Below are 24,229 nucleotides of genomic sequence, written 5' to 3'. Positions count from 1 at the left end.
ATAAATGGTCACACACCTTTAGATATAGGAGAGGGACTGGCGAGAGAAAGCAAAAGGGATTTTATACTTTTTATTAAATATATTTCTGTATTATTTGAATTACCTTACAAGAACATTCATTTATTACTTGTAAAAAAAAAGTAATTAGAAATTAGCTGTGCTTAATATTCTGATGTGTACATACTTTAACTGAATAAGCAGAAACCTCTTTATAGGAATGTAAAAGATATTAAAAAAAAAAGTCTAGACACGTTCTCTAGTCACTGAGCCTGTGACTCTTAGCCTGTGGTCTGGGGGCATTCGGTTCCACAGGGTTCCCTTAATGGCTTCATAGACCAATCTGCCCATAGCATGAATACCTACAGTAGGAAATAAATTACTTTTCATTTTTAGCACAAATAATTTCCTTCAAGGATTAAGAAAACTCAAATACGAACTCACTGATGTTTCGTAAGTACCCCTGAGAGTCTTACAGAATGTGATGAAAGAAAAAAGGGCAGAGTTATATGGGTCCAGACTCTCTGGATAACCTGTTTTCCTGGTGGTATCTCAGTACCACGGTGTCTAGGGAGAGGATCTGGGTCTCATGAAGCCTGGGAAGGGGTCAGGGTAGTGCTGCTGGCTGGGTCACCCTCTAGTTCTACTCCCCTGCTTCAGGACAAGCCTGAGGGTTCTCAAGGGGAGGTGACCCTGACGCCAGAGGCACCACAGTCACCCACCTTGGGCACATTCCCCAAGTCAGCCTGGATGCTCTGGCTTCCTGGAAATTTCCACCCTCAGAACAATCCTTCAAAGTACTGATTTCTACACACCCTGGTGAAGCAAGAATCAGTTACAAATTCACACCTTCCCAAAATCAGATCTTTTATTAAAAAGAAACCTTATGAAACCTAAATACTTCCTTTTACAAGCTTATGAGAAAAGTCTCTAACTTTTGTCCAATTTTATTATACTAGTCACAAAGCCTAAAATGTTCATACATGAGAAATATTTTTTTAAATGTGGAAACAAGCGCCATCAGGATGGCAACATGCATGAGTTCATTCTTCGACTACAAATTTCAACGTGGACACTTTTCAAAGACGGGCTGTACGGGAGCACTGCCTCATCGTGGACACTCAGGGACTTGGATCTCGTTTTAAGAAGTGATTTTACATGATTATGACACAAATATGACAAATGCAAAGTGAGTTCACAATCTGGCTCGGATCTAGAAAGTAAAAATGTTCAGGTTCAGTACCAAACCTAAAAATGTCGAAGTCAATTGTCTAATCAAACAATACCAACTCTGCAGACTAAAGAATAAATCTGAAGCCTGCACGAACTTGATCTTTAGTTTAATAGCTAGTGGAATATTCTGATGTTTTCTTATATTGATTTTAAAAACACTGAGCCTTTTGCGTAAGATTGAGGTGTGCCAACATAAGACAAATATACAAGCCATTACACTATCAGTTAATAAAAATCACCTGCATATGCTGACTCTTGAGGGTTCTCTTTCAAAACGCAACAAACACAGCTTTCTGGGCACAGAGATACAAAGTCAAATGAGGTGTGACCTTTAACCTATCACATCATTACCCTAGACTCCCTAAAATGTTAAACTTGTCGAGAGACTTTAACGTTATCATTTGAGGATAAAAAGAAATAAACTTTAAAATTGTGTATTTGCTATAAAAAGATTCAAAATTCAAAATAACAGTTCTTGAAATGTTTGTTCTGGTTAGTTCTCCCTGCATAATGCCTAGTCATGTGGTTTAAAAATGTATACAAGCTATTCTCCTACATTAAAAAAATCAACACATCTCTCTAGGGAGCACAATAAACACAACCTGGTTGGTTCTACATAGGATCATAACTTTTAGATTCCTTCATATTAAAACTTTAGCTAGAGAGTTCGCTCAAATATAACCACACATTTCCTGTATTTAAAAGTTAATGTTTACTTTCTTCAGATTATGAAATGCATGTTTAATGACAGTAAGTTTCTATTAGCAGCCTGGGGGAAGCTCCCCCATTCCCAACACCACAATCTTTCATATTAGCCTATTAGATAGGTAAAGATTATTAACAGATTTGTTTTAATCTGCACTGTCCTGATTATTTTCTCCCAATTTCTCCAAGGTATAATTTACATACACTAGAATTCACCACTGTCAGTGCGCATCTCTGCAAGTTCTAACAAATGTAGTCACGGAACTACTATCACAACTGAGACAGAGATACAGAGCATCACTCCAGAAAGTTCCCTGTGCCTCTGTGCAGTCAACAACTCCTCCTCCCAGCCCAGCCCCTGGCAACCACAGGTCTGTTTTATGTCCCAAAAGTCTTGCCTGTAAATGGACTCATACAGTGTGTAGTCTCTGAAGTCTGGCTTTCTTCACTGATGCCTCTGAGATCTGTCCATGTTGCTGCACGTGCCAATAATTCATCATTTTTTATTGCTGAGTGGTGTCCCTTTACACAGGTGTTCCACAGTTTATTTAAGATTGAGACCATCATGAATAAAGTCACTAAAAACATCTGTGTACAGGTGCTCACGCAAATTTAAATTTTCATTAGTCTTGGGTAAATACCTAGGAGTGGGTTTTAGGAGTGGGTTTGCTAGGTCATATGTTAGCTTTATTAGAAACTACCCAATAATATGTGTGGGTTTACTTATGGATTCTTTATTCTATTCCACTGATCATACCCTTTTGCTAATACCATACAGTCTTGATTACTGTAGCTTTATACTAAGTCCCAAATATTCTAATTACTCTTAAGGTTAACCTCTTCCTTCTTTATCGGCTATTCATATGACTTGTAAATCGACTCCTCACTTGTCTTTAGGAGAGTTTTCTCATTGATTTGTAAGAGCTCTTTCTACAGTAAGAATAGTTATCAACTATATTACAAATTATTTCCCCAGTTTGTTTCCATCATAATTTTGTTTCAAACATATATGCACTGTACCCATAAACTGTAATCAAGTCGATCACCATTTCTTTATAATTCCTGTTTAGAAAAGCCAAGATCTTATGAATATTCAACTTTTTTTTTTGCGGGGGGGGGAGGCTTAATTCTTCATATACAAATCCTGAATTCACCTGGAATTTACTGTGACATATGACATAGGTAGGGATCTATCATCCCTTCTTCTTGAAATATTTAATTATTCCAGTATAACTTATTAAATAATTCTTCCCCGATGCCTTCTGATAATGGAGGAATTTTAAATTATTAGGGCCTCTTCTTTTTTCTACCTCACTTAAAATCACCAGCTAAAGAATCATGGTAAGATGCAGAGGTGCCCTTGGGCATCAGTCCTTACACTAAAGGGCCACAAAGCAGAAACTGATGTGTCTGTTCAGCAGGTACATGGCACCACTATTCACCAGGCACTGTGCTAGGTGCTGAAATGTAATCCTCGTAAGACCTCAGAGGTTGGCAATGAAGGGAGGATTTCCAGGAGAGCGGGCACGGCTGCCCTTGGTGTCCTGGGCCCTGCCACAGTTCATTTCTGTTCATTCATTTTCAGAGATGAATGAATGTTACAACCACCTGGCTTATAAAAGATAGCTCCACCTTATCTTCCATCTAAGATTCCCCTTTCAGAGCTGCTTCCATGGCAAGCATGCATCTCCCTCTACCTCCAAAAGTACCCAGAAGCCCAGATAAAAGCCTGGACTCCAGGTAACAAAGGGGCAGATCATGTTTTTAAGAGTTTTCAATTACGATTTCTTGATTCTTCCTCATCTCTTGTTGCTATCAGTGTGCTGGCCTCTAAGAGGTCCCTTTGCTACCTATTAGCTGAAGGCTACAAAAATAAACTTATTCAACTTGCTAGAGTTTTATGTAAAATTAATAAATAAGGATATGAGTGACACCCTGAATGACAACTGTAAACAAAATACACGAGCTTTGTACATGGGCTGAGGGCAGTCCATTTCAGCATCCCAGCAGCCTTTGATCGCTTGCTTTCTGGTGCTCTACTGTGTTCAGGACAACTCAGGAACTAATCTAAAGAAAGGGCTCAATAAGTACTTTCCCTAATTGGTAGGAGACACTGATAGCTAAGGATGCTGAAGCTCATTTCTCCTACATAAAGTAACACAAGAACAATTTTAGAAAGCTTCCTTACCATGTGAAAAGCTACTCCCTTCACTCCCTTGATAGCAGCCGGAAGAGTCAAAGGTTAGCAAGTCAGGGAACACAAATTCTCTATCTATTCTTGCCTCCGCTGATTGATGAGTTCATTTTAATACTGAAGCTAGATGGTAAGTCCAAGAAATTTTTATCAAGCTGTTTACTGACAACTTGATAATACAACTATCCTTGAGACAGACAGCACTGTACGCCACCCATAAACTGATGACTGAGAAAAAGAATTAGGACTAACTTAAAACCACTAGGAATCTTCTGCTTCCAGGTAGAATATAATGGGTTGTAGCAGACTGAAGGTCCTGCTCTAATAACTAGAAACAAAAGGATAACTTGCAGAAATCATGATTTTAAAGCCTTGGGAGCAACAGGAATAGATGAACTAAAATTCCAGATTGGAAAGAGCCCTTTCTAGAGCTAAGGCAGAAATTCAAACAAGAATCATGTGACCTCCAGAGTTTCAATGGATCACAAATGTTCCTGAAAAAGGTTAAGCCCAATCAACTTATATTACACTATAACTAAAAGAGTATCTTAGGTATAACATCATTTTTAAAACCCTGAAAACCAGGTAAGGTTAGGAAAATATAGCTACTCTGATGCAAGAATATAAGCTTACAGTGAACTGATATCTAATGTCTCATATATCAGTCAACTGCTATCTGTATATATTAGTCTCTTAAGAATTTGTTAAACCAGTTTCAGCCCTCTAGAAACAAATTACCACTGCATACAAAACTGGGAATCACACTCTGGAACATGGGGTTCACACCATCTGAGGGGCTTCCCTGCATCTACTGGAGCTCCCAATCCATGTTAAGTCTCTTTTAAACGGTAACAAGAACCTCCAAAGGTCAGTGAAGAGTTCATACATACAAACTCTGTTAACACAAAATGGGTTTAAAAAAAAAAATCTTACCTAACACACCAAATACCTACAGATTAAGTCTATGTTAGTTTTAAAAAATAAAAAGAACACTGTACCTGCAATGACTTGATGTTCCTTTTGGAAGTAGCCCTATCTAAAACCTTACCTCCAATTTTCCATTACAATCTTCCCAAGTCATAGCTAGGAAACTAAAAACATAAGGAAAATGAGAGCTCTAATATATAAAACGAATTAGATACGCACAGAAAACAAGGCCACTCACTATTCCACACCTATATTTTATGCCCCAAAGCTTATTTCGAAAGTGCTTGAGCTTATTCCTTCTGTCAGAAAGTTGTGGGCCCACTTTTTACTCAGCCCCAAGGTCAAATCTAAAAAGGGGCTTCACAGTGGTCCATAAAACACCTCAGAAACTGCACCTCTGCATCTCTCCGAACAGAGGCACCACAGCTTTCATCAGACTCATGGTGAGTCTAGGACTCATTAAATACATATATAGAAGGGCAAGAAAGGGGGCTTCCCTGGTGGCACAGTGGTTGAGAGTCCGCCTGCTGATGCAGGGAACACGGGTTCGTGCCCCGGTCCGGGAAGATCCCACATGCCACGGAGCGGCTGGGCCTGTGAGCCACGGCCGCTGAGCCTGCGCGTCCGGAGCCTGTGCTCCGCAACGGGAGAGGCCACAACAATGAGAGGCCCGCGTACCGCAAAAAAAAAAAAAAAAAAAAAAAAAGGGGGCAAGAAAAAGGAGCACTGAAGTGACCAAAGTCATCAGGAGGAGCCATGGAGGGCCCACCATTAACCTTCGCAAAGAAGTTCAGAAGAACGTACATTTTCATTTCTTATTCTCTGTAATGTTTATTCATTTGAACAAACATTAAGAGCTTGCTGTGTTTACCAGGAGATGAGGATGGGACACAGATACAAACACAGTTCCCTCTCTCCAGGATCTTACTACTGAACAAGGGGGACAAGTGAGCCATCTGGAGTGACTAGGCTTGGCATCGCCCCATCCAATTCCAAAGGGAAAAGGCACTCAGGGCATATGTCCTCTGCAACTCATCACCCTCTTTTTTTAGCCATTCACAAGCCTTCTATTATTTTTTATCCAACAAACTAGAGTGCCTACTCTGTGCCTGGCTGCATCCCAGGCACCAGAATTTAGGTGTATCTATGAAGAGGGTCTCACTTCAGTCTTATTTTCCTACTCACCAGACACTGCCACAAATGCTGAGGGCCCACAATTTTTTCCTTAGGTTCCAGGGTTTAAAACAATTCTGAATTAAAGTTTTAAAATATTAAATTAGGCACTGTCTTATACTATACTGGATGTAACTTTAAACACATCACCATCAGGCTAACAAATCAATAAAAATTAGCTAAGATACACCAATGTTTTCCAAAGACAGTGTAGATTATACAGAAAATGTGCTATACAGAATGATGGGACTAAGACATGTAAAAGGGTGAAGGGCACGAATTGGCATCGTAGCCGTAAGGAAGCATCAGCTCCACACAGGAGTCTCTGCTGGTGAACTTGGCCTAGCTCCGGGTGTCCTGTGCCATGTCTGCTCTCCACCTTTGTCTACTGAAGCCCACATTAACCTGTGAGGATCTGACTGACAGAAGCCATAGTCCTTGAAAGAAGTAAACCACACTCTGTGTGTTAAGGTGATTGTGAAAGCGCTGCCCAAGCAGCCACCCTGGGAGTCATGACAGGACCTGCTGGGCAGGGTTTCCCCAGAAAGCGGGACCTGTGGTTGACTAGCCCCGCCAGGCCCACCTCAGGGAGCGCACGGGAGAGAGAGGAAGCCGGCACCCTGACGTAAGCAGACACACATCCTTCAGCAGTTCTCAAACACACGACAGTCACTCCACAGGCCATTCAGGGCTCTGAGTCTCTTCAGCAATGTGCACTCTGACTGAAAGGATTCCAAATTTCCTGTGTCGCTGAGTTTGTTCTACTATATTTTGTTTTGTGAACTAGCCTTTTCTTTAACAGGTTTATGTTTCTCCCCACAAATAAAACGCTTAAAAAACACCCAAGCAGCTTATGTTGTTTTCAACTCCCCAAAGGTTTCCCAGGCTACAACCTGAAGTGCAGATAAGTGGTTTCGGTTTCCATATGTATTTCTGTATTAAAATAGTTACTGTTTTGGATGTTTTGAACAACTCTTCTGAAGTTCCAAGAAACTAACCAGTTATCAAATAAACATCAGGACTTTCATTTGTTTTTTTTAAATCTAACATGAACACACACACACACACACACACACACACACACACACACACACACACACACACACACACACACACACACACACACACACACACACACACACACACACACACACACACACACACACACACACACACCCCTTCTTTAGAAGTCAACCTACTCCCTGAACACAAAAAACCTAACATTCTAGGGCTTCCCTGGTGGCGCAGTGGTTGAGAGTCCGCCTGCCGATGCAGGGGACACGGGTTCGTGCCCCGGTCCGGGAGGATCCCTCATGCCGCGGAGCGGCTGGGCCCGTGAGCCATGGCCGCTGAGCCTGCGCATCCAGAGCCTGTGCTCCGCAACGGGAGAGGCCACAGCAGTGAGAGGCCCGCAAACGGCAAAAACAAAACAAAACAAAAAAAAACTAACATTCTAAAAGTTAAACACAACTAAAAACACAAGCGGGAAAGCACACGTGCACAGGCCTGCCCTTCCCCCAGTTTTCCCATGCATCCAGCATTTCAGAAGTTCCCCCAGGACAAATTTCCAGAGGAGCGAGCACCTCAGGAAGGAAAATGAGGCCAATGCAGCCCCACAGAAACATGAAGGCGTCGTGTTTCTCCTCCAAAGGAGGACATGCTGAGACAGTTCGAGCTGCTGGCTGAAGGGGGTCTTCATTCACCTAAACCCTACAACAGTCCTAAGGCGGGAACGGTTCCTACCCCCACTGCACAGAGAGATGAGTCAAGTGGGGAAGGACATCGGCTGGGTGGGGAGAAGGTGAGGCCTGAGGGCAGGGGGCTGGGAGACAGGAGGACCCTGAGGCTGGGCTGGGGGGAGGAAGGTGACTGACGGGTCGTGTGGCTGGAGCTGGGCAGCGACAGGGAAAAGTGGGAGGGAAAGTCAGGGAAGAAATGGGGGGGAGCCGACCTTGAGGGTCATGCGGCCACAGTTGAGGACTCCAGTTTTGACTCGGTGAAATGGGAAGTCTTTAAGGTGTTCTGAGCAGAAGAGTGACCTAACAGACTCCAGTTTTCAAAGGAACTGAGAAGCACTGTTTTCCTCCTCGGCGGGGTTACCTGAGACTGCCGCCTCGGGCTGCAGACCCGAGAAAGCCCCTCCTTACAGCTCTCCTTAAAGCTGCTCCCCTGGGCAACTCCGACTCGCCCTCGCCCCAAGCCCCAGAAGCTGCCTCTCCCGGAACTGTCAGTATCTGAGAAGGGCAGCAGCACGGAACAGAGAAGAGGAAAGCTGCTTCCAAAATCCCTTCTCTTACCTGCTTCCTAAGATACACGCACTCACGCATATCAGCCCGACTCTTACCTCCTCAGACGGAATACCCAAAGACTCAGATCAGAGCTGGGCTCTAGTTTGAAAAGTAGGTGAATAGTAACTTCCGGTTTTTATTCTAATAGGACCTGCAGTTACCAGCCCTGCAAACCTGTGTCTTTTCACAGGATTTTAGGGGGAGTAAGTGGTGCACTACGGTCCACCTAAAACAAAACAAAACCCCTGTCTAGTTAATAGTAGTCAGAGCCCTTAGAAAACTGCAAAGGTGCTATAAATCTTCTGGATGAAGAAAACGATTTTAAATGAGGCAATGAGGCAACCTTCCGACCACAGTGGAAAGAAAGCAGGCAGGACAGTCTCTGGGCTCCTCAGGACAAGGGACCCTGACGGCTGTTTAGCTTCAAGTTCCAGGCACTGAAGAGGCATCAGAAAACATTTCCAAGGGACCTGAAATTTGGTTTTCACTTACTTATCCCTAAATGAACACAGAATGTGACTAAAAATGGGGGGACGGGAGGTGGAGAGAGGTGGAGGGGAGAAATTTAAACTCAATTCTCAACATCAAAAAGAATATACATTCTCACTCTTTTGAACCCGAAGGTTAAAAAAATTTTTTCCCCTAATGCTTATTATCTAAAGAACATTAGAATTAAAATACTGGGAATCGTTTTTCCACTAATGGCTAAAAACATCTGATTCTATGCGTCTGAATCAGCGGTAGGGAAGGCTAGATGCATATGAGAATCTCATGAAAGCTTCTGCTTGTGGGACTATCAGAATCAATCTCTAGCAGGGTTGCCCAGGCAAGGGTTTTTTTTTTCTTTTTAAATCTCCCCCAGGTAAAACTGATGGGTCATCAACTGAGAACCACCAAGTTAAATCTTACCATACCACTAGTACAGTAAGTTATACTTTTCAAAACAGAGTCACCACATACTTCATTTGATCTCAGCCTTATCACACAGTGAGAACAATAAGTACCGTGGCTAAAAATGCAACAGGGAAAACATCAAAAACACGCAAATCGTTTCTATCATATTTTTCAGACGTCTCACTGAGAAATCAATGGCTGTGTCAGCCTGAAAAACCCATCTGTAGGGTACCTATAGATTATACCACCTCTAACACTTCATGCTCAAATATTAAATTCAGTAACAGCTTATTTATAAAACCCAAAAGATTTTACTCGAGGCACTGCTACCTGCTTCTCAAATACTTGATGATGCAACGTTCACATTGTAAAGCCAGTACATTGTGAAGACAGAACTAATACCAGGTCAAGTGCTTTTATTTAGTGTTCATGCCAGATCAATTTTTAATTGTGATTTCTGAAATAATTTTCATTTCTCATAGGCATGTGAATCTTCAGGAAGTTTAAGGAAGGATTTTCATTTTTTCTTTTGGTTTTACGACGAGTGATGGCACTATGCTTTGTAAAAGGTACCTGTCGGAGCATACGAGCCTGCATTTGGCAGCTGGGTTGTGGAAGGTGTGTGCCACACTTCTAGGGATATGTTTTTCAGTTCTCAGCAACCAAATGCTACCCGTGCGACTAGGCCTAAGCCCCAGGCTGCAATGCAGCTCATACTGGGCACACTTACACAAGCAGGTTCTGTGTTTCCTTTTTTAGTTTTCCAAGGTTTCTGCCCTGGGCCTGGGTATGGGCCTGGTTTAACAAGCATGAGTGTATAAAGCCTAAAGTTCCTCTTTAGCCCTTGGCACGACAGTGATCAATTAATTAGGAGATAACAGGTAACAGCATCCCTCCGCTGAAGTGTAGAGACCAGATCCGCCTTGCTCAGTGCTGTATCCTGGGCCCCTGGCATGGACTAAGCATGCCATAAACACGTGCTCAGGAGAGGGAGAGAAGGCAGGGGAGGGACTGGATGGAAGCAAGCCTGGTTTTCACCTTGGTCAGAACAGCAAACAGCTGATGATTGCAAAGCTGAGAAGGACAGAGAAAACCTCGATGAACAGCACTCGGTCTGTTACTCACATGGCAGCGTCACCTACAGCAGGATGTGCTCAGGCCAGAGAAGTGTTCCAAGGCCATGCCCACTCCCATATGCAAATAAAACAAACAAGGTGCTACTTTAAAGCAGACCAAACTTCCTTACCTACGCATAGAAGAGGCTCAGATCATCCCTTAAAAATATATAATCCCAAACTCCACACTTGGGCCTAATACTTTGACACAAGCCTAAGGTCTTCTAATCTAGGACTCATCAGGACCATATGTCTAAATGACAAATAGTAGAAGAATAAGTAATATAAAATTTAGCCAGATTCTGACTCTGGGAAGAAAAGGTCCAAGTCGGAAAATACTGAAACATTACAAAGACATCTGGATCTAATAAACAACTGAGAAAAATGAAACTGTACACACTGAGAGTTGGTGTAGCTTGGGAAGGACTGTAAAAGCAAGTACACAAGCAGCTTGTCGGAAATAAAAGCAAGGAATTATCAGTTCATAGTCTGGGCTATAATGGCAGATCTACATTAATCAAAGAGAAAATTTCCGATTTGCTTACATCTTTTTGGATTATTTCAAAGCTCTATCACAAAGTTTAGGTTAGGTTGCACTATCTGTATAGGGAGGAGGAATCCTTTTAAATCACAGGACTAGAGCAGAGCGACGAATGGCTGCCATAAGCGCATTAAATGTGGCCTCCAGTTTAACTTCAGCTCTTGGCTTAAATACACCAAGATTTCCCAAATATTATACAAAATATAATTAGCATATATATTTTTTAACATCTTTATTGGAGTATAACTGCTTTACAATGGTGTGTTAGTTTCTGCTGTATAACAAAATGAATCAGCTATGCACATACATATATCCCCATATCTCCTCCCTCTTGCGTTTCCCTCCCACCCTCCCTATCTCACCCCTCTAGGTGGTCACAAAGCACCGAGCTGATCTCCCTGTGCTATGCAGCTGTTCCCCACTAGCTATCTATTTTACATTTGGTAGTGTATATATGTCCATGCCACTCTCTCACTTCATCCCAGCTTCCCCTTCCCCCGGCCCGTGTCCTCAAGTCCATTCTCTACATCTGCGTCTTTATTCCTGTCCTGCCCCTAGGTTCATCAGAACCATTTTTTTTTTTAAGATTCCATATATATGTGTTAGCATATGGTATTTGTTTTTTTCTCCTGACTTACTTCACTCTGTATGACAAGACTCTAGGTCCATCCACCTCACTACAAATAACTCAATTTCGTTTCTTTTTATGGCTGAGTAATATTCCACTGTATATATGTGCCACATCTCCTTTATCAGTGGTTAGGAATCTGCCTGCCAATGCAGGGACACGGACAGGTTCAAGCCCGGGTCCGGGAAGATCCCACATGCTGCGGAGCAACTAAGCCCATGCGCCACAACTACTGAGCCTGCGCTCTAAAGCCCGCAAGCCACAACTACTGAGCCCACATGCCACAACTACTGAAGCCCACGCGCCTAGAGCCTGTGCTCCACAAGAAAAGCCACCGCAATAAGAAGCCCACGCACCACAATGAAGAGCAGCCCCCGCTCACTGCAACTAGAGAAAGCCCGTGGGCAGCAACGAAGACCCAACGCAGCCAAAAATAAATAAATAAATTTATTTTTTTAAAAAATGAACACAATTCTAAGATGTGTCTATAGACTTCATCAGATCTTAAGGCATTACTGAACCAGAAAAAGCTAAGAATCACTGCTCTAAAATAAATGCAAGTACATATTTTTAACATGGTGAAGGTTAAATGCTCTCACCTCAGTGGACATAGGATAATTTCTGGCTGATTATCTAGTTTTACAATTGTTTTTATTTTAAAAATACAATATAAAAATACATTTGTTAGCATGCACCTGAACACTGAAAAAATGCAGTGTTTTTCTATCATGGCGAGCTTCATTCCCAGACCATAATCAGGCATTACTGTTAAAAATAAAGTAAAAACAACCCCTACACAACATCTCAGGAACATGTACATTGGAATACTTTTTTGTTTTTTTAATTTATTTTATTTTTGGCTGTGTTGGGTCATCATTGCTGCCCACGGGCTTTCTCTAGTTGCGGCAAGCGGGGGCTACTCTTCGTTGCAGTGCGCGGGCTTCTCATTGCGGTGGCTTCTCTTGTTGTGGAGCACGGGCTCTAGGCGCACAGGCTTCAGTAGTTGTGGCATGCGGGCTCAGGAGCTGTGGCTCACAGGCTCTAGAGCACAGGTTCAGTAGTTGTAGTGCACGGGCTTAGCTGCTCCACGGCATGCAGGATCTTCCCGGACCAGGGATCGAACCTGTGTTCCCTGCATTGGCAGGCGGATTCCTAACCACTGTGCCACCAGGGAAGCCCTACATTGGAATACTTGTCTTCTAGGCAATGAATAATATGTATTTTTTAACTTTTTATCTTGAAATAATTATAGATTCACAAGAGTCGCCAAAAAAAAAAAGTACAGGGAAGTCCCATGTACTCTTCACCCAGTTTCCCTGGCGGCAACACCTTACTTAACTATAGCACAGTATCATATAGGAAACTGACGTTGGTTCAGTCCACAAAGCTTATTCGGATTTCATTGTTTTACATGCCCTCATTGGTGTGTAGATTCATGTAACGACAACAGATACAGAAGTGCTCCATCACAAGGTTCCTTCATGCTATCCCTTTATAACTACACCACTCACTACCATCTCTAGCCCGAGGCAACCACCAATCTGTTCTCCACCTTTACAAGTTTGTTATTTCAAGAGAGTTATAAATGGAATTATGCAGTACATAAGCTTTTGAGATTGGCTTTTTTCACTCAGCATAATTCAGATCCACCCAAGTTGTTGTATCAATAGTTTGTTCCTTTTATTGCTGCATAGTATTCCAGGGCAATCTGGCTTGTTTCCAGTTTGGGGCTATTACAAATAAAGCTGCTATGAACATCCACATACAGGTTTTCATGTGAAAATAAACACGCAGGAGGTCAACTGCAGGGTCGTACGGGAAGTACGTATTTAGTTTTATAAGAAACTGCGAAACTATTTTCCAGAGTAGTACAGTAGTGACTCCTCTCTTGTTATTCTTTTTCATAATTGTTTTAGCTCTTCTAGGTCCTTGGCCTTTCCATGCAAATTTTAAAATAATGTTGTCTATGTCTTCAAAAACTTTGCAGGGCTTTTGACAGGAACTGCATTAAATCTATGGATCAACTTGAGAAGAAGTGACATGTGTACTATGTTCCAATTCATGAATATGATTTGTCTCTCCATTCATTTAAGTCTCCTCTAATTTCCTTCATTAGCATTTTGCATTTTTCAGCATAAATTATTTTGTTATGTTTTGTTAGACGTATACATTTTCTTTCGCATGACTGTAAATATTATTGTGTTTTTAATTTCAGTCTCCAGATGTCTGTTAATATATACAGATGCAATTGATTTTTATGTGTTGATCTTATATCCTGTGATCCTGCTGAATTCACTTACTGTTTCTAGGAATTTTTCTGTAGATAGATACCTTGAGATTTTCAACGTAGGCAATCATGTCATCTGCAGATTGAGATAGTTTTATTTCCTCCTTTACAATCTGTACGCCTTTCAGTACTATGCCAAATAAGAGTGGTGAGTGTACATCCTTGCCTTGTTTCCAAACTTAGGATGAAAGCATTCAGTCTTTCACCATTAAGTATGATGTTAGCCGTAGGTTTTTGTAGATGCTCTTTATGAAGTTGAGAATGTTCCCCTCTATTCCTAGTTTACTGAGAGCCAGCAAAGAGTAATATTTTAATGTAGGAAAAATAACAGATTTATAAAAAGAACTCTAGCTTGCTGCATACTCATATGCATGAGGACACTTCTCATAACTCCACAAATGAATAATATCCATTAAATGCTGAACTGTAAATTGTAAAGTGTATACAGATTTTCTGTTTACATCCCAAAAAGCTTATACACACTGAGTCTAAATCCAGATCTTTGCACTGTATTAATATAGAGCCATGTTTTACATAATTTAGCTTTCAATGATATCTCCTGCATATTAATTTAGCAAATAATAAACTAATGAAGAGACTGAATATTTCATCTTTGAAACAGTTTGTCTATAAACTAGGAAGCATCTAATACAGGGGTTTTCAGTTCCAGAGCTGTAACATCCCAGGAAGCCTCTGAATCTCAAGTGAGGTGACAAAGTTTTCAATACCAAATTTAGTTCATTTTAACTTGAAAATAAACTTTAAAAATTTAGTGAAGTAGAAAGACATAAACAATTGCAGGGTTTTACAACAACTGAAAAGTTCTGTCCACAATCTAAGAAACGGTTTTCCCATTTTAGAGTTTCTATAATGAAGAAACCTTTAAAGCATACTTTAGTTTTGTTTTTTAAAGCAGAGTAAGGTCTTTTCCAATACTTCTTTGAAAAAAAGAAACCCTCATCTGCCCAGAAATTCACCTGGAGGCTTACGACAAGGGCCCCCTACAGGGCTAGCAGCAAGGTCCCCAACAGTTTCAGCAGAGCCTGAGCTCTCCAGAGCAACAGCATGACGTGTGCATGACTCCAGCAGGGACAGGTCCATCCCCTGCCTGACCTTCCATCATCTAAACTGATGTAATTAGCAGTGACAATGGGTTTTCCACCCTGTACACTGCTGCACTGCAATCTCTACCACAGGAATTCCAAAGACTGTGATGAGATTCCAGGATTTTTCAGAGAGATCATTTTCTATCTTTCCTTTCTAACTAGGTGAAGTCAACTTAATATACATTCTTGAAAGCCAACACAGGCAACTGGAATCAACAGCTCACTGAGCAAGATCTAGCTCTCCTTCTCCCCCCAAATCCCTAGATCTGATCGCAAAGGTAGATGGCACATGGGATCAGACTGAAAGATGAAACCGGCTGGTAGGAGCGTCTGTGGTGCTCCTTTCTAGAAGACACAGTCTGGAAACAGGAAGAAACTGCACCAAGACAACCATGAGAAGGATGAATCAATATCTCTCACCCCGTAACTCACCAAGCATGAACAAGCAGGTATTTGTTCTCGGTGGGAGGAGTGAATGTGGGCACCAGGGGCAGAGGTGTACTGACAGTCTGTCAAATAGTAAGACCAGACACCAGGCCACACTCTGCTCCTCTCCCACATACACTGGAGGCTACTCAGACATTATATTCACAGACAGACTATTAGGGAATCTCAAAAAGAGAGATAAACACACAACTAACAATCCCCAAGCACCTATGAAACATGGGCAGCATGAGAGAGGAACCAAGTGCATCAAACAGAAGAATTAATACCCAAGAAAAATCATTTAATGGAGCATTTCCAGAAGTGTGAAGCTATGCTTCACAGGATAAATGAAATGTATAGCCCAACAAAGAAAATAAAATTAAATTCACATCAGACTTCACCCTGGCAACTTTAGAAACAAAAGGTGACAGGAAAATATCTTCAAAGTTGGGAAGAAAATGATTCTCAATATGTATTTCTATACGCAGCCGAAGTACAATTCAAATGTGATGACATTTTTAGACAAAGACTTGACAAACGTCTCACAAATCATCTCTAAAAAATTACAAACAAAACAAAAATAATCTAAGTGAAAGACAGAAAGGTGAAGACTCAGGGGTAAACCAAGAAATCAGTAAAATTAAGTCCAAAATTAAATATTTTTATAAATAAATAAAAGCAAATAAAAAATCTTTTACTCAAAGGAAAGTGAAAGCAAACTATAGTTGTTTGTATGGTAGAGGGAATGATACAAATATCAATTAACTCCAGACATTAAGAGTAGACACTAATACAAAGAAACGGATTGCACATCTTGCAAACCACTGAAGGAGGAGCAAAGAAAACTTGAATAACCCAACAAAATATGGAAAAAGGTAATAATAAGGCAAATGAAAAACACAAAATAAGACAGCACAAATAAGTCCAAACATTCCAGTCAAAACAAATATGAATGGATTAAATTCACCTATTAAAAGTCTGACTCACAGATTACAGACACAAAATCCAGCTACATATTATTTAAGAAAGATAAACCTAAAACAAAATGACGAGTAGGATCGAAGGCAATAAGCAAATAAGTGCAGTTTCACATTGCTAAAAGCTATAGCCCACCATGTAAAATAAATTATATAAACGTTTATATACCTAACACAGCTTGAAAATAACATGTACTAAGCAAAAACTGACTAAAATACAAACTTCACAGATAAAAGTAGGAGACTAGCATAATTCTCTCGAAAGTAACAGATTAGAAAACATAATGACACAAAGGAACAAATTACATAATTAACAATCTTAATTATTTATAAAAATTCTGTACATACCAAAAATTTTAATCATACAGGGAATAATAACCAAAAATTACTATGTATTAAACCACATAGAAAATCTAAAAATATTCCCAAAGTAGAAACCAATGAGGCATATCTATTGACTGTAATGTACTAAAATTAGAAGTTAAAACCAAATGGTTAAAAGGAAAAATAAATGTATCCACTCTGAATTTTTAAAAAACAAAAAAACTAAACAAGAAACAAAGCAGAGGGCTTCCCTGGTGGCACAGTGGTTGCGAGTCCGCCTGCCGATGCAGGGGACACGGGTTTGTGCCCGGTCTGGGAAGATCCCACATGCCGCGGAGTGGCTGGGCCCGTGAGCCATGGCCGCTGAGCCTGCGCGTCCGAAGCCTGTGCTCCACAATGGGAGAGGCCACACAGTGAGAGGCCCGCATACCGCAAAAAAAAAAAAAGCAGAGAAGATAAAGTTTAGCAATGAACAACAATGACTGCAGAGTGAAACCCCTGGGATGTTACCAGAGATGGAGGGAGAAGGCAACATACAGCCTTAGATGTAAATATTTTGTTAGAAATCAGCTTTCAATTCAAGATGCTAAAAAAGAAAACAAAAAGAAAACTCAAAGGTCCTAGAAAGAATTAATAAAAATGAAAGAAAAAGTAATGATATAGAAAACAAACAGTATAGTTAAATAAAATCAAAATCTGATTCTTTGAAAATAATAATAAAATACACAATTTCTGAACTAAGTTTCAATGTTGAGGACCAGTGTACTCAAAAAAATACTTACCTATAAAATTGAACCGAAGTTGTTTTATTTAGTAACATCTGATAATTTAATTAAATGACAGATTCTAATATTTATTCCCAACTAATTTTGCTAAATATCTGTGAAAAATCACTGATTTTGGCATAAAAAACTAATACTACATTAACAGAGAGATAACTTTCCATTTGTTTTTTAAAGCAATTCTGTAGTAAATTCAATCACACAATTACACAGAATGTATGGAAATAAATACAAATAAAGAAAATGAACTCCACCCAATTCTACTGCACCAACATAAGTTAACCATTTATCAGACTGGTGATTATCCTTCTAAACGATTTTCTTTTCCTTTTTAAAAACTTGTTTAAAGTTCTATTATGCAATATTTATGATGTAAGGGGAGAAAAAAAGAATATTACAATGCACACCTGCATATTCACTACTCAACTTAGGAAATAAACATCGCCAATACAGAAACCCTCTAGATATGCCTGCCCCTTAGAAGTAACTATTTTGATCTCATTGTGTTCTTCATACTTTACTGCATGTGCATGGACCCCTAAACAATATATCATACTGCTCTGTATGTTTTAAACTTTCATATAAATGTTATAATACTGTATGTATTCTGCACTCATTTTTTCACTTAAACAAGTTTGTGAACTCCAGCCATGCTGACATAGTTTATTAATTTTCACCAAGCTATAGTTTCACCATATGAATAATGAACAATTTATTCTCCTGCTGATGAACAGTCAATGCTGCTAAAAACATTCTTTGACGATCTCTTGCGTACACAGGAAGCAGAACTGCTGGGTCTCAGGATGTGTACATCTTTAACTTTACCAGGTATTGACAAACTGTCATCTACAAAGTACAAGAGGTCCTGATGTTCTATAGTCTTATCTACACTTGGTTTTGTCGGACTTTAGTTTTTCTCAATGTGAAAAGTAAGAAAATATCTTATTGTGGTTTTAATTTGCCTTTCCCTGATTATTACTGAGGTTGAACATCCTTTTCATGTTGAGACATTTATGTTTCCTCTTCTGCATATTCTGGGCCTCATTTTCAGATTAGAGCCTCTCCACTAATCAAAAACCTCTGCCTCAAATATTCTAATGAAAGACTTTAGTGAAGCCTGGTTATCTGTAGTGTGCAGAAACCATTTTTAACCCTTTCTTTTCCAGAACACATAGTCTAACATGAAAAACAAGGTCTTGGTGTACAGAGTATTCAGTGTAAGAGCAGCACTCTTCAATGTGTGTCTTTAATCTTCTATAACCTGCATTTTAAATGATCAGAATGCAAATGGAAGGCTCATATCTATGAAGTCTGATATCATGTGCATGTAATATTAGGGTACGTTTTTCCAAGACTAAACCTAAAATTTTAAAAGCTGACCACACCTTCAGATTAACAAATCCTTAAAAATTGAAAGTAAATTCCTAAATGACCTTCAAAACAGATATGAACCCAAGAGGACGAAGTTGACACAAACTGAAAACCAATAAACCCTTCTACCACAACTAAATAACTCATGACAAGTGAGCGAGAGTGTGAAAATGTGCTGGAGTGAAGGGAGAGGGTCAGTGGGAATGCCGAATGCTACCACTATTCTGGAATCCACCACACAGCAGGCACTCTGTATATCAATTTCCTATTCTGTACAACGAGAGGGACAATAACCACCACACAGTCACTGTGAAAAGTAAACAAGATAACATACGATACCTGTATCTGATCTAATTCTATTTTATGGATGAGGAAATGAAGCAGAGAGAGGTCAAGTACACTGTTCAAGGTCACAATAAATGATTCCAATGCCCCAGTTCTTCACACTGCACTGTCATATTCACAGTACCTGTCTAATATGGGTCTCATGACTGTTAAAAAGTATTCACAGGAAGGAGATGACTAGAAGTATCTCAGAAGACAGCAAAAGTACTCAGACGTTAATAAAAATTAAAACGGGCAGATGAGAGGTTACCTTAGCAACTTACTCATTTTCCTTTGTGCTGACAAATACACTTTAGACATTAGCCACCTAAAAGGTAAAATAAACTCATTGCCAGCTTTAGAGAAACATGGCATTCGTGAAACCCAATCCGTTAACTAAGACCCATTTAACAGAAATTCTCTTAGAAATTATTTTGATACCAACAACAACAGATCTGACCAACTACACTCTAGCCAGGAGAATTCAAGAGGGCAGATACTGGAAGGTTACCTACCTACCGCAGGTGCATCATACTCATCACCAAGCAGAATTTCTGGCGCAGAATATGCAAGAGATCCACAGCTTGTAGTGAGCTTCTTCCCTGGTTGAAACTTGTTGCTGAAACCAAAGTCTGTCAACTTTACAAGACCCTGTTTTTCAAAGAAGACCACGTTCTCGGGTTTTAAGTCTCTGTGAACCACATGGAGTTTATGGCAATAAGATATGGCATGAACTATCTGAGCAAAGTACTTCTTGGCCAAGTCTTCATTAAGTCCCTCCTCGTGCTTCATTATGTAATCGAACATGTCTCCTCCATCCCCAAGTTCTAGAATAAGATATAGTTTGGTCTGGGTGTCAATAACTTCGTAAAGGCGTACAATGTTGGGATGCTGCACTAGTTTCATGCATCTCACTTCTTGGAAAAGATGACCAGTGGCTAGACTGTCCAATTTTGTCTTGTCAATAACTTTTACTGCCACTTTTTCACCTGTAAAGACATGCCTGGCAAGTTTAACCACTGCAAAATGACCTCGACCCAAGGTTTTATCCAGATCATACAATCCAGCAATCTTCCCATCATACCCTCGCTTGAATCCTGCCATGCTGGTCCAACGGAAGAAAAAATATTTAGACTGTTTAAAATGGATCTTCTCATATATCTGGTGAAAATAAGGAATTCATTTTCAATGTCGCCATGGACATCTACAAAAATAAGAGAAATAAAATTAAGTTTTCTGTGACTTTTCCTTTTATAGCTTCATTTTTCTTTAAATTTTAAGAGAAGCTTGAAATAAATATACTGAGACATAAAATGAGTCAGGGGCATTTATAACAACCTATTTACACATTTAGGATTTACTTTATAAAGGTTGATAATTTAAATACCATTTCATTTTGCAAACTGATAAAAAGTTAGTTTGTTGAAACAATTTTTTGGTGATGTCAGAAATAAGAAAACTGGCAAGTTTGATAAGATGTGTTTGAAAAGAATATTTTCCAAAAGTAATTTCTATTACTATCTTAAAAAAGAAGTCAGGGATTGACAAGAAAGGGAAAACACAAAGAATATACACTTGGACAGAAACCAACAACTTTTTCCTATTATTCCAAATTAGCACTATTTCCTTTAAAATCTCTTCAATAAAGGCTTCTCTAACTCTCCCAGGTGGTATTACCTTGCCTTCTCTTCTCTGCATCTCCAAAGCACCATGGGACATCTCCATCCCAGGCGGTCTTATTCTATAGGTTTTTGTATACACCACCTTTATCCTGAGACTGCAAGGTTCCTGAGGGGTCTATGGTTCTATCAATATTTTTTACTTCTACCCTCCCCTAATGCCTAGAACAGTCATACAGCAAGTAATTAAAATTTTGTTAAATTTTGAAATGCAACTTTTTTTCAAAATGTTTACAAGGCAATGGTTTGCTCTTGCATCACTAGTGCTTAGAACAGTAAGTGGCACACAGTAGGTGCTTATTATTTGCTGACTGACTGATACTCTTTGTGCTTATCAGTTATGCTTATCTTTATTACGGTTTTCCAACTCTCAAACAAAACCTACTATGATCTGCTTATATTTCAAGAACAGACAAGCATGCATTTAAACCATTTAACTGTTAAAGACCATTTGGCTTTAAAGACTTCATTTCATATGGAATTTAAAATTTTCATCCTTTATAGTGTAAACCTTAAAATATAGAAATAGGTTCTTATAAATGACCCTGACTCAGAAAAATTTTTAAATGTATATAATTATACAAGTTAAGACATCACTTTAAATCTCACAGACTGAACTCCCACTATTATTTTTTCTGACCAAAACTTAATAGAATTAAATAACAAAATCCAATGAAAAATACAGCCATCTCCCAAGACTAGATCTTTCCTATTAGTGCACATTCATCCCTTCAGTGAAGCCTTTTCTAATGCTCCTGGTATACAGTTTCACATTTTCAGTTGCTTTTTGTTAAGAACAGTACTTACAGCATTTACTCCACTTTGGTGAAAATATCCCAAAAAACTAAACTGTACATAAAATAAGGTAGTTTTTCTTTTTAAGCACTAGCATTAAATATCTTTAAATCTCATTTTCGCTTAAAAGAACAGAAGAAAAGCTAACATTTACTGAAGACCTACTATATGTATTTGTACAAAATGAATCAAATTGGATTGTGTCATTGGATCTTAACAATCCTAAGAGGTCAGTATTATTTCCATTTTATAGCCAAAAAACACTTGTGTTCCAGGTACATGCTAAAGCTAAGGTTCAAACTGAATTCTTATTTCAAAGCATACACCTCTTAGAAACATTTGGCCACTCTTAACAATATTATATTTAGGATAATAATATCTTAAGACTTAAAATACTATAAAAGAGGCATAGTCATTCTCCCATGCAAACTGAAATGATCTGAATCACGTATCTGGGGCCCCCTCAAGCTTTTCTGTAATTGTAAATTAACCTCAGAGTAATTCTGAGTGATTTGTTTTTTTAATTGTAAATTGCCCTCAGAGATAGGATTATTAGTCTCATTTTGAGGCACAAAAATAACGAGTAACTTGGCCTAGGCTATAGGGCCAGTGTGTAAAAGAGGTGGGATTTGAACCCAAGGCTATCCTGACACCAAAATCTGTGCTTTTAACCACTATGCTACACTGTTTCTGCATTAATTTCAGAAACAAAATCCTATTAAGATTTTTTAAAATAAGAAACCCATACTATCTATGTACAGGTGCTGGAGAAAAAGCAAATTTCTTCTATACTATGTATTCTATACTATGTATTATCCTTGTCATCTGAGCTAATAATCTTTATAAGATTAACAGGAAAATCCAAGTAGTTTCCCAAAAGAAAGTTTAATTCAGGCATGTCTAATTTTCAAATATAGAAACTCTAAGCTAACTCCAGGGGGCAGAAAACTATCTTTAAATCTTTAACTTCAATTAATTATAATGGCGGTAATTACTCTTAAAATTCTACCCAAGTCTATGTTTCTATTGTATGAGTTTGCAAATGCAACTTTCGCTTTCAAAGCAAACTTCTTCAGGCTGCCCCCAAGTTACCTAATATTTTTTTTTCATCTATCACTTTAGTTTAGATGTATTCTACAGTGGCATATAAATCAGACTTTACAAGTAAATCTGAGATTGTCTGAATTTTAACTTAATTCATTTTTTTTACAGATTTTTTTTTATTACAAAAGTAATAAATGAATATACAGATGAGGGGAAAAGTCTTTTTTCAGGGTCTTAAACACCCAGAGATAATCACTATTCACACCCTGTCATTTCTCCTCCTAGTACTGTGTTAGCAAAAGGGCACAATGAAATAATTTTTAATCTACTAGCAAGTTCAAAGGGAAGAATCTTATAGGGTCCTTTTTTAAAAATTTATTTATTTATTGGCTGAGTTGGGTCTTTGTTGCTGTGCACAGGCTTTCTCTAGTTGTGGCGAGTGGGGGCTACTCTTCGTTGCGGTGTGCAGGCTTCTCATTGCAGTGGCTGCAAAGCACAGGCTCTAGGCGTGTGGGCTTCAGTAGTTGCAGCACGTGGGCTCAGTAGTTGTGGCTCACGGGCTCTAGAGCACAGGCTCAGTAGTTGTGGCACACGGGCTTAGCTGCTCCGCGGCATGTGGTATCTTCCCGGACCAGGGCTCGAACCCGTGTTCCCTGCATTGGCAGGCGGATTCTTAACCACTGCACCACCAGGGAAGCCCTAGGGTCTCTTCTTAATGACAAGACTACCCTGTAATGAAATGATACTCTCACTATCAAAGAATTTACTTTTTTTGGTACTTTTCTGGGTACACATATCCCTTGCTCACTGCCTATGAAACTACAATTGTATACCTCAAAACAGGAAGTTATGTATAACTGAAAGTTGGGAGGAAAAATATCCTTGTTATTGAACATCTTTTTGAATACACTGTTTAACCCTCCTATCGAGTATATTTTGAGTTAGCACAGGAAATAATTAAATCATTTTTTGATCTTGGAGGATCTTGCAGTGCCTGAAAATCATTTTGAACACCAATGGAAAATGTTAAGATGTGGGTTATATAAAGCAAAGGTGACTCTGCACCAGCTCCAAGACATACCCTGCCAACTGCATACTGAATAATCCTTGTTATTACTGTGTTTCGTTAGGTGCTTCTTTCTCCTAAAAGAAAACACAAAAAAGATTTTAGTTTAGTTCTACTTAACTTTGCTTAAAGTTAAAATATAAACCCTCAGGCTGGATCCAGACGAACATATAAAAATGGTAAATTTGTCTTCCATGACCCAGTCTCCCATTTTCTCTCCTCTATGAATTGCAACCCGTTCAAGGAATCTTTAATCAACAGGAATGTCACAGTGAACAGATACATGGAGACTCGTCCAGGTAGGCAGGTCAGAAGGATTACTGCACTGGAAGAAGGAGGAAATTATAATAACG

The 24,229-nt window shown here is 39.4% G+C and overlaps 1 protein-coding gene across 5 annotated transcripts in view; it reads right to left on the bottom strand.

Annotated features, from left to right (window-relative positions):
* The window catches only part of SNRK (SNF related kinase), a 163,467-nt gene that overhangs the window by 22,420 nt on the left and 116,818 nt on the right, over positions 1 to 24,229 (bottom strand). For 4 of the 5 annotated variants that reach the window (XM_060307855.2, XM_060307857.2, XM_030830235.2 and 1 more), the window contains 2 exons: positions 23,892 to 23,953; positions 19,808 to 20,496 (listed from right to left, as the gene is read on the bottom strand). In XM_060307855.2, the coding sequence (XP_060163838.1) occupies positions 19,808 to 20,396 (589 nt within the window). In that variant the 5' untranslated portion in view covers positions 20,397 to 20,496; positions 23,892 to 23,953. The remainder of the gene's footprint in view (positions 1 to 19,807; positions 20,497 to 23,891; positions 23,954 to 24,229) is intronic. The other variant, XM_030830233.2, reaches the window with a different exon arrangement.

This window comes from Globicephala melas, chromosome 11, assembly GCF_963455315.2.
Source record: "Globicephala melas chromosome 11, mGloMel1.2, whole genome shotgun sequence".
NCBI lineage: Eukaryota > Metazoa > Chordata > Mammalia > Artiodactyla > Delphinidae > Globicephala > Globicephala melas.
The sequence above is the reverse complement of the archived record's forward strand: the minus strand, read 5'-3'. Positions and strand labels throughout refer to the sequence as shown.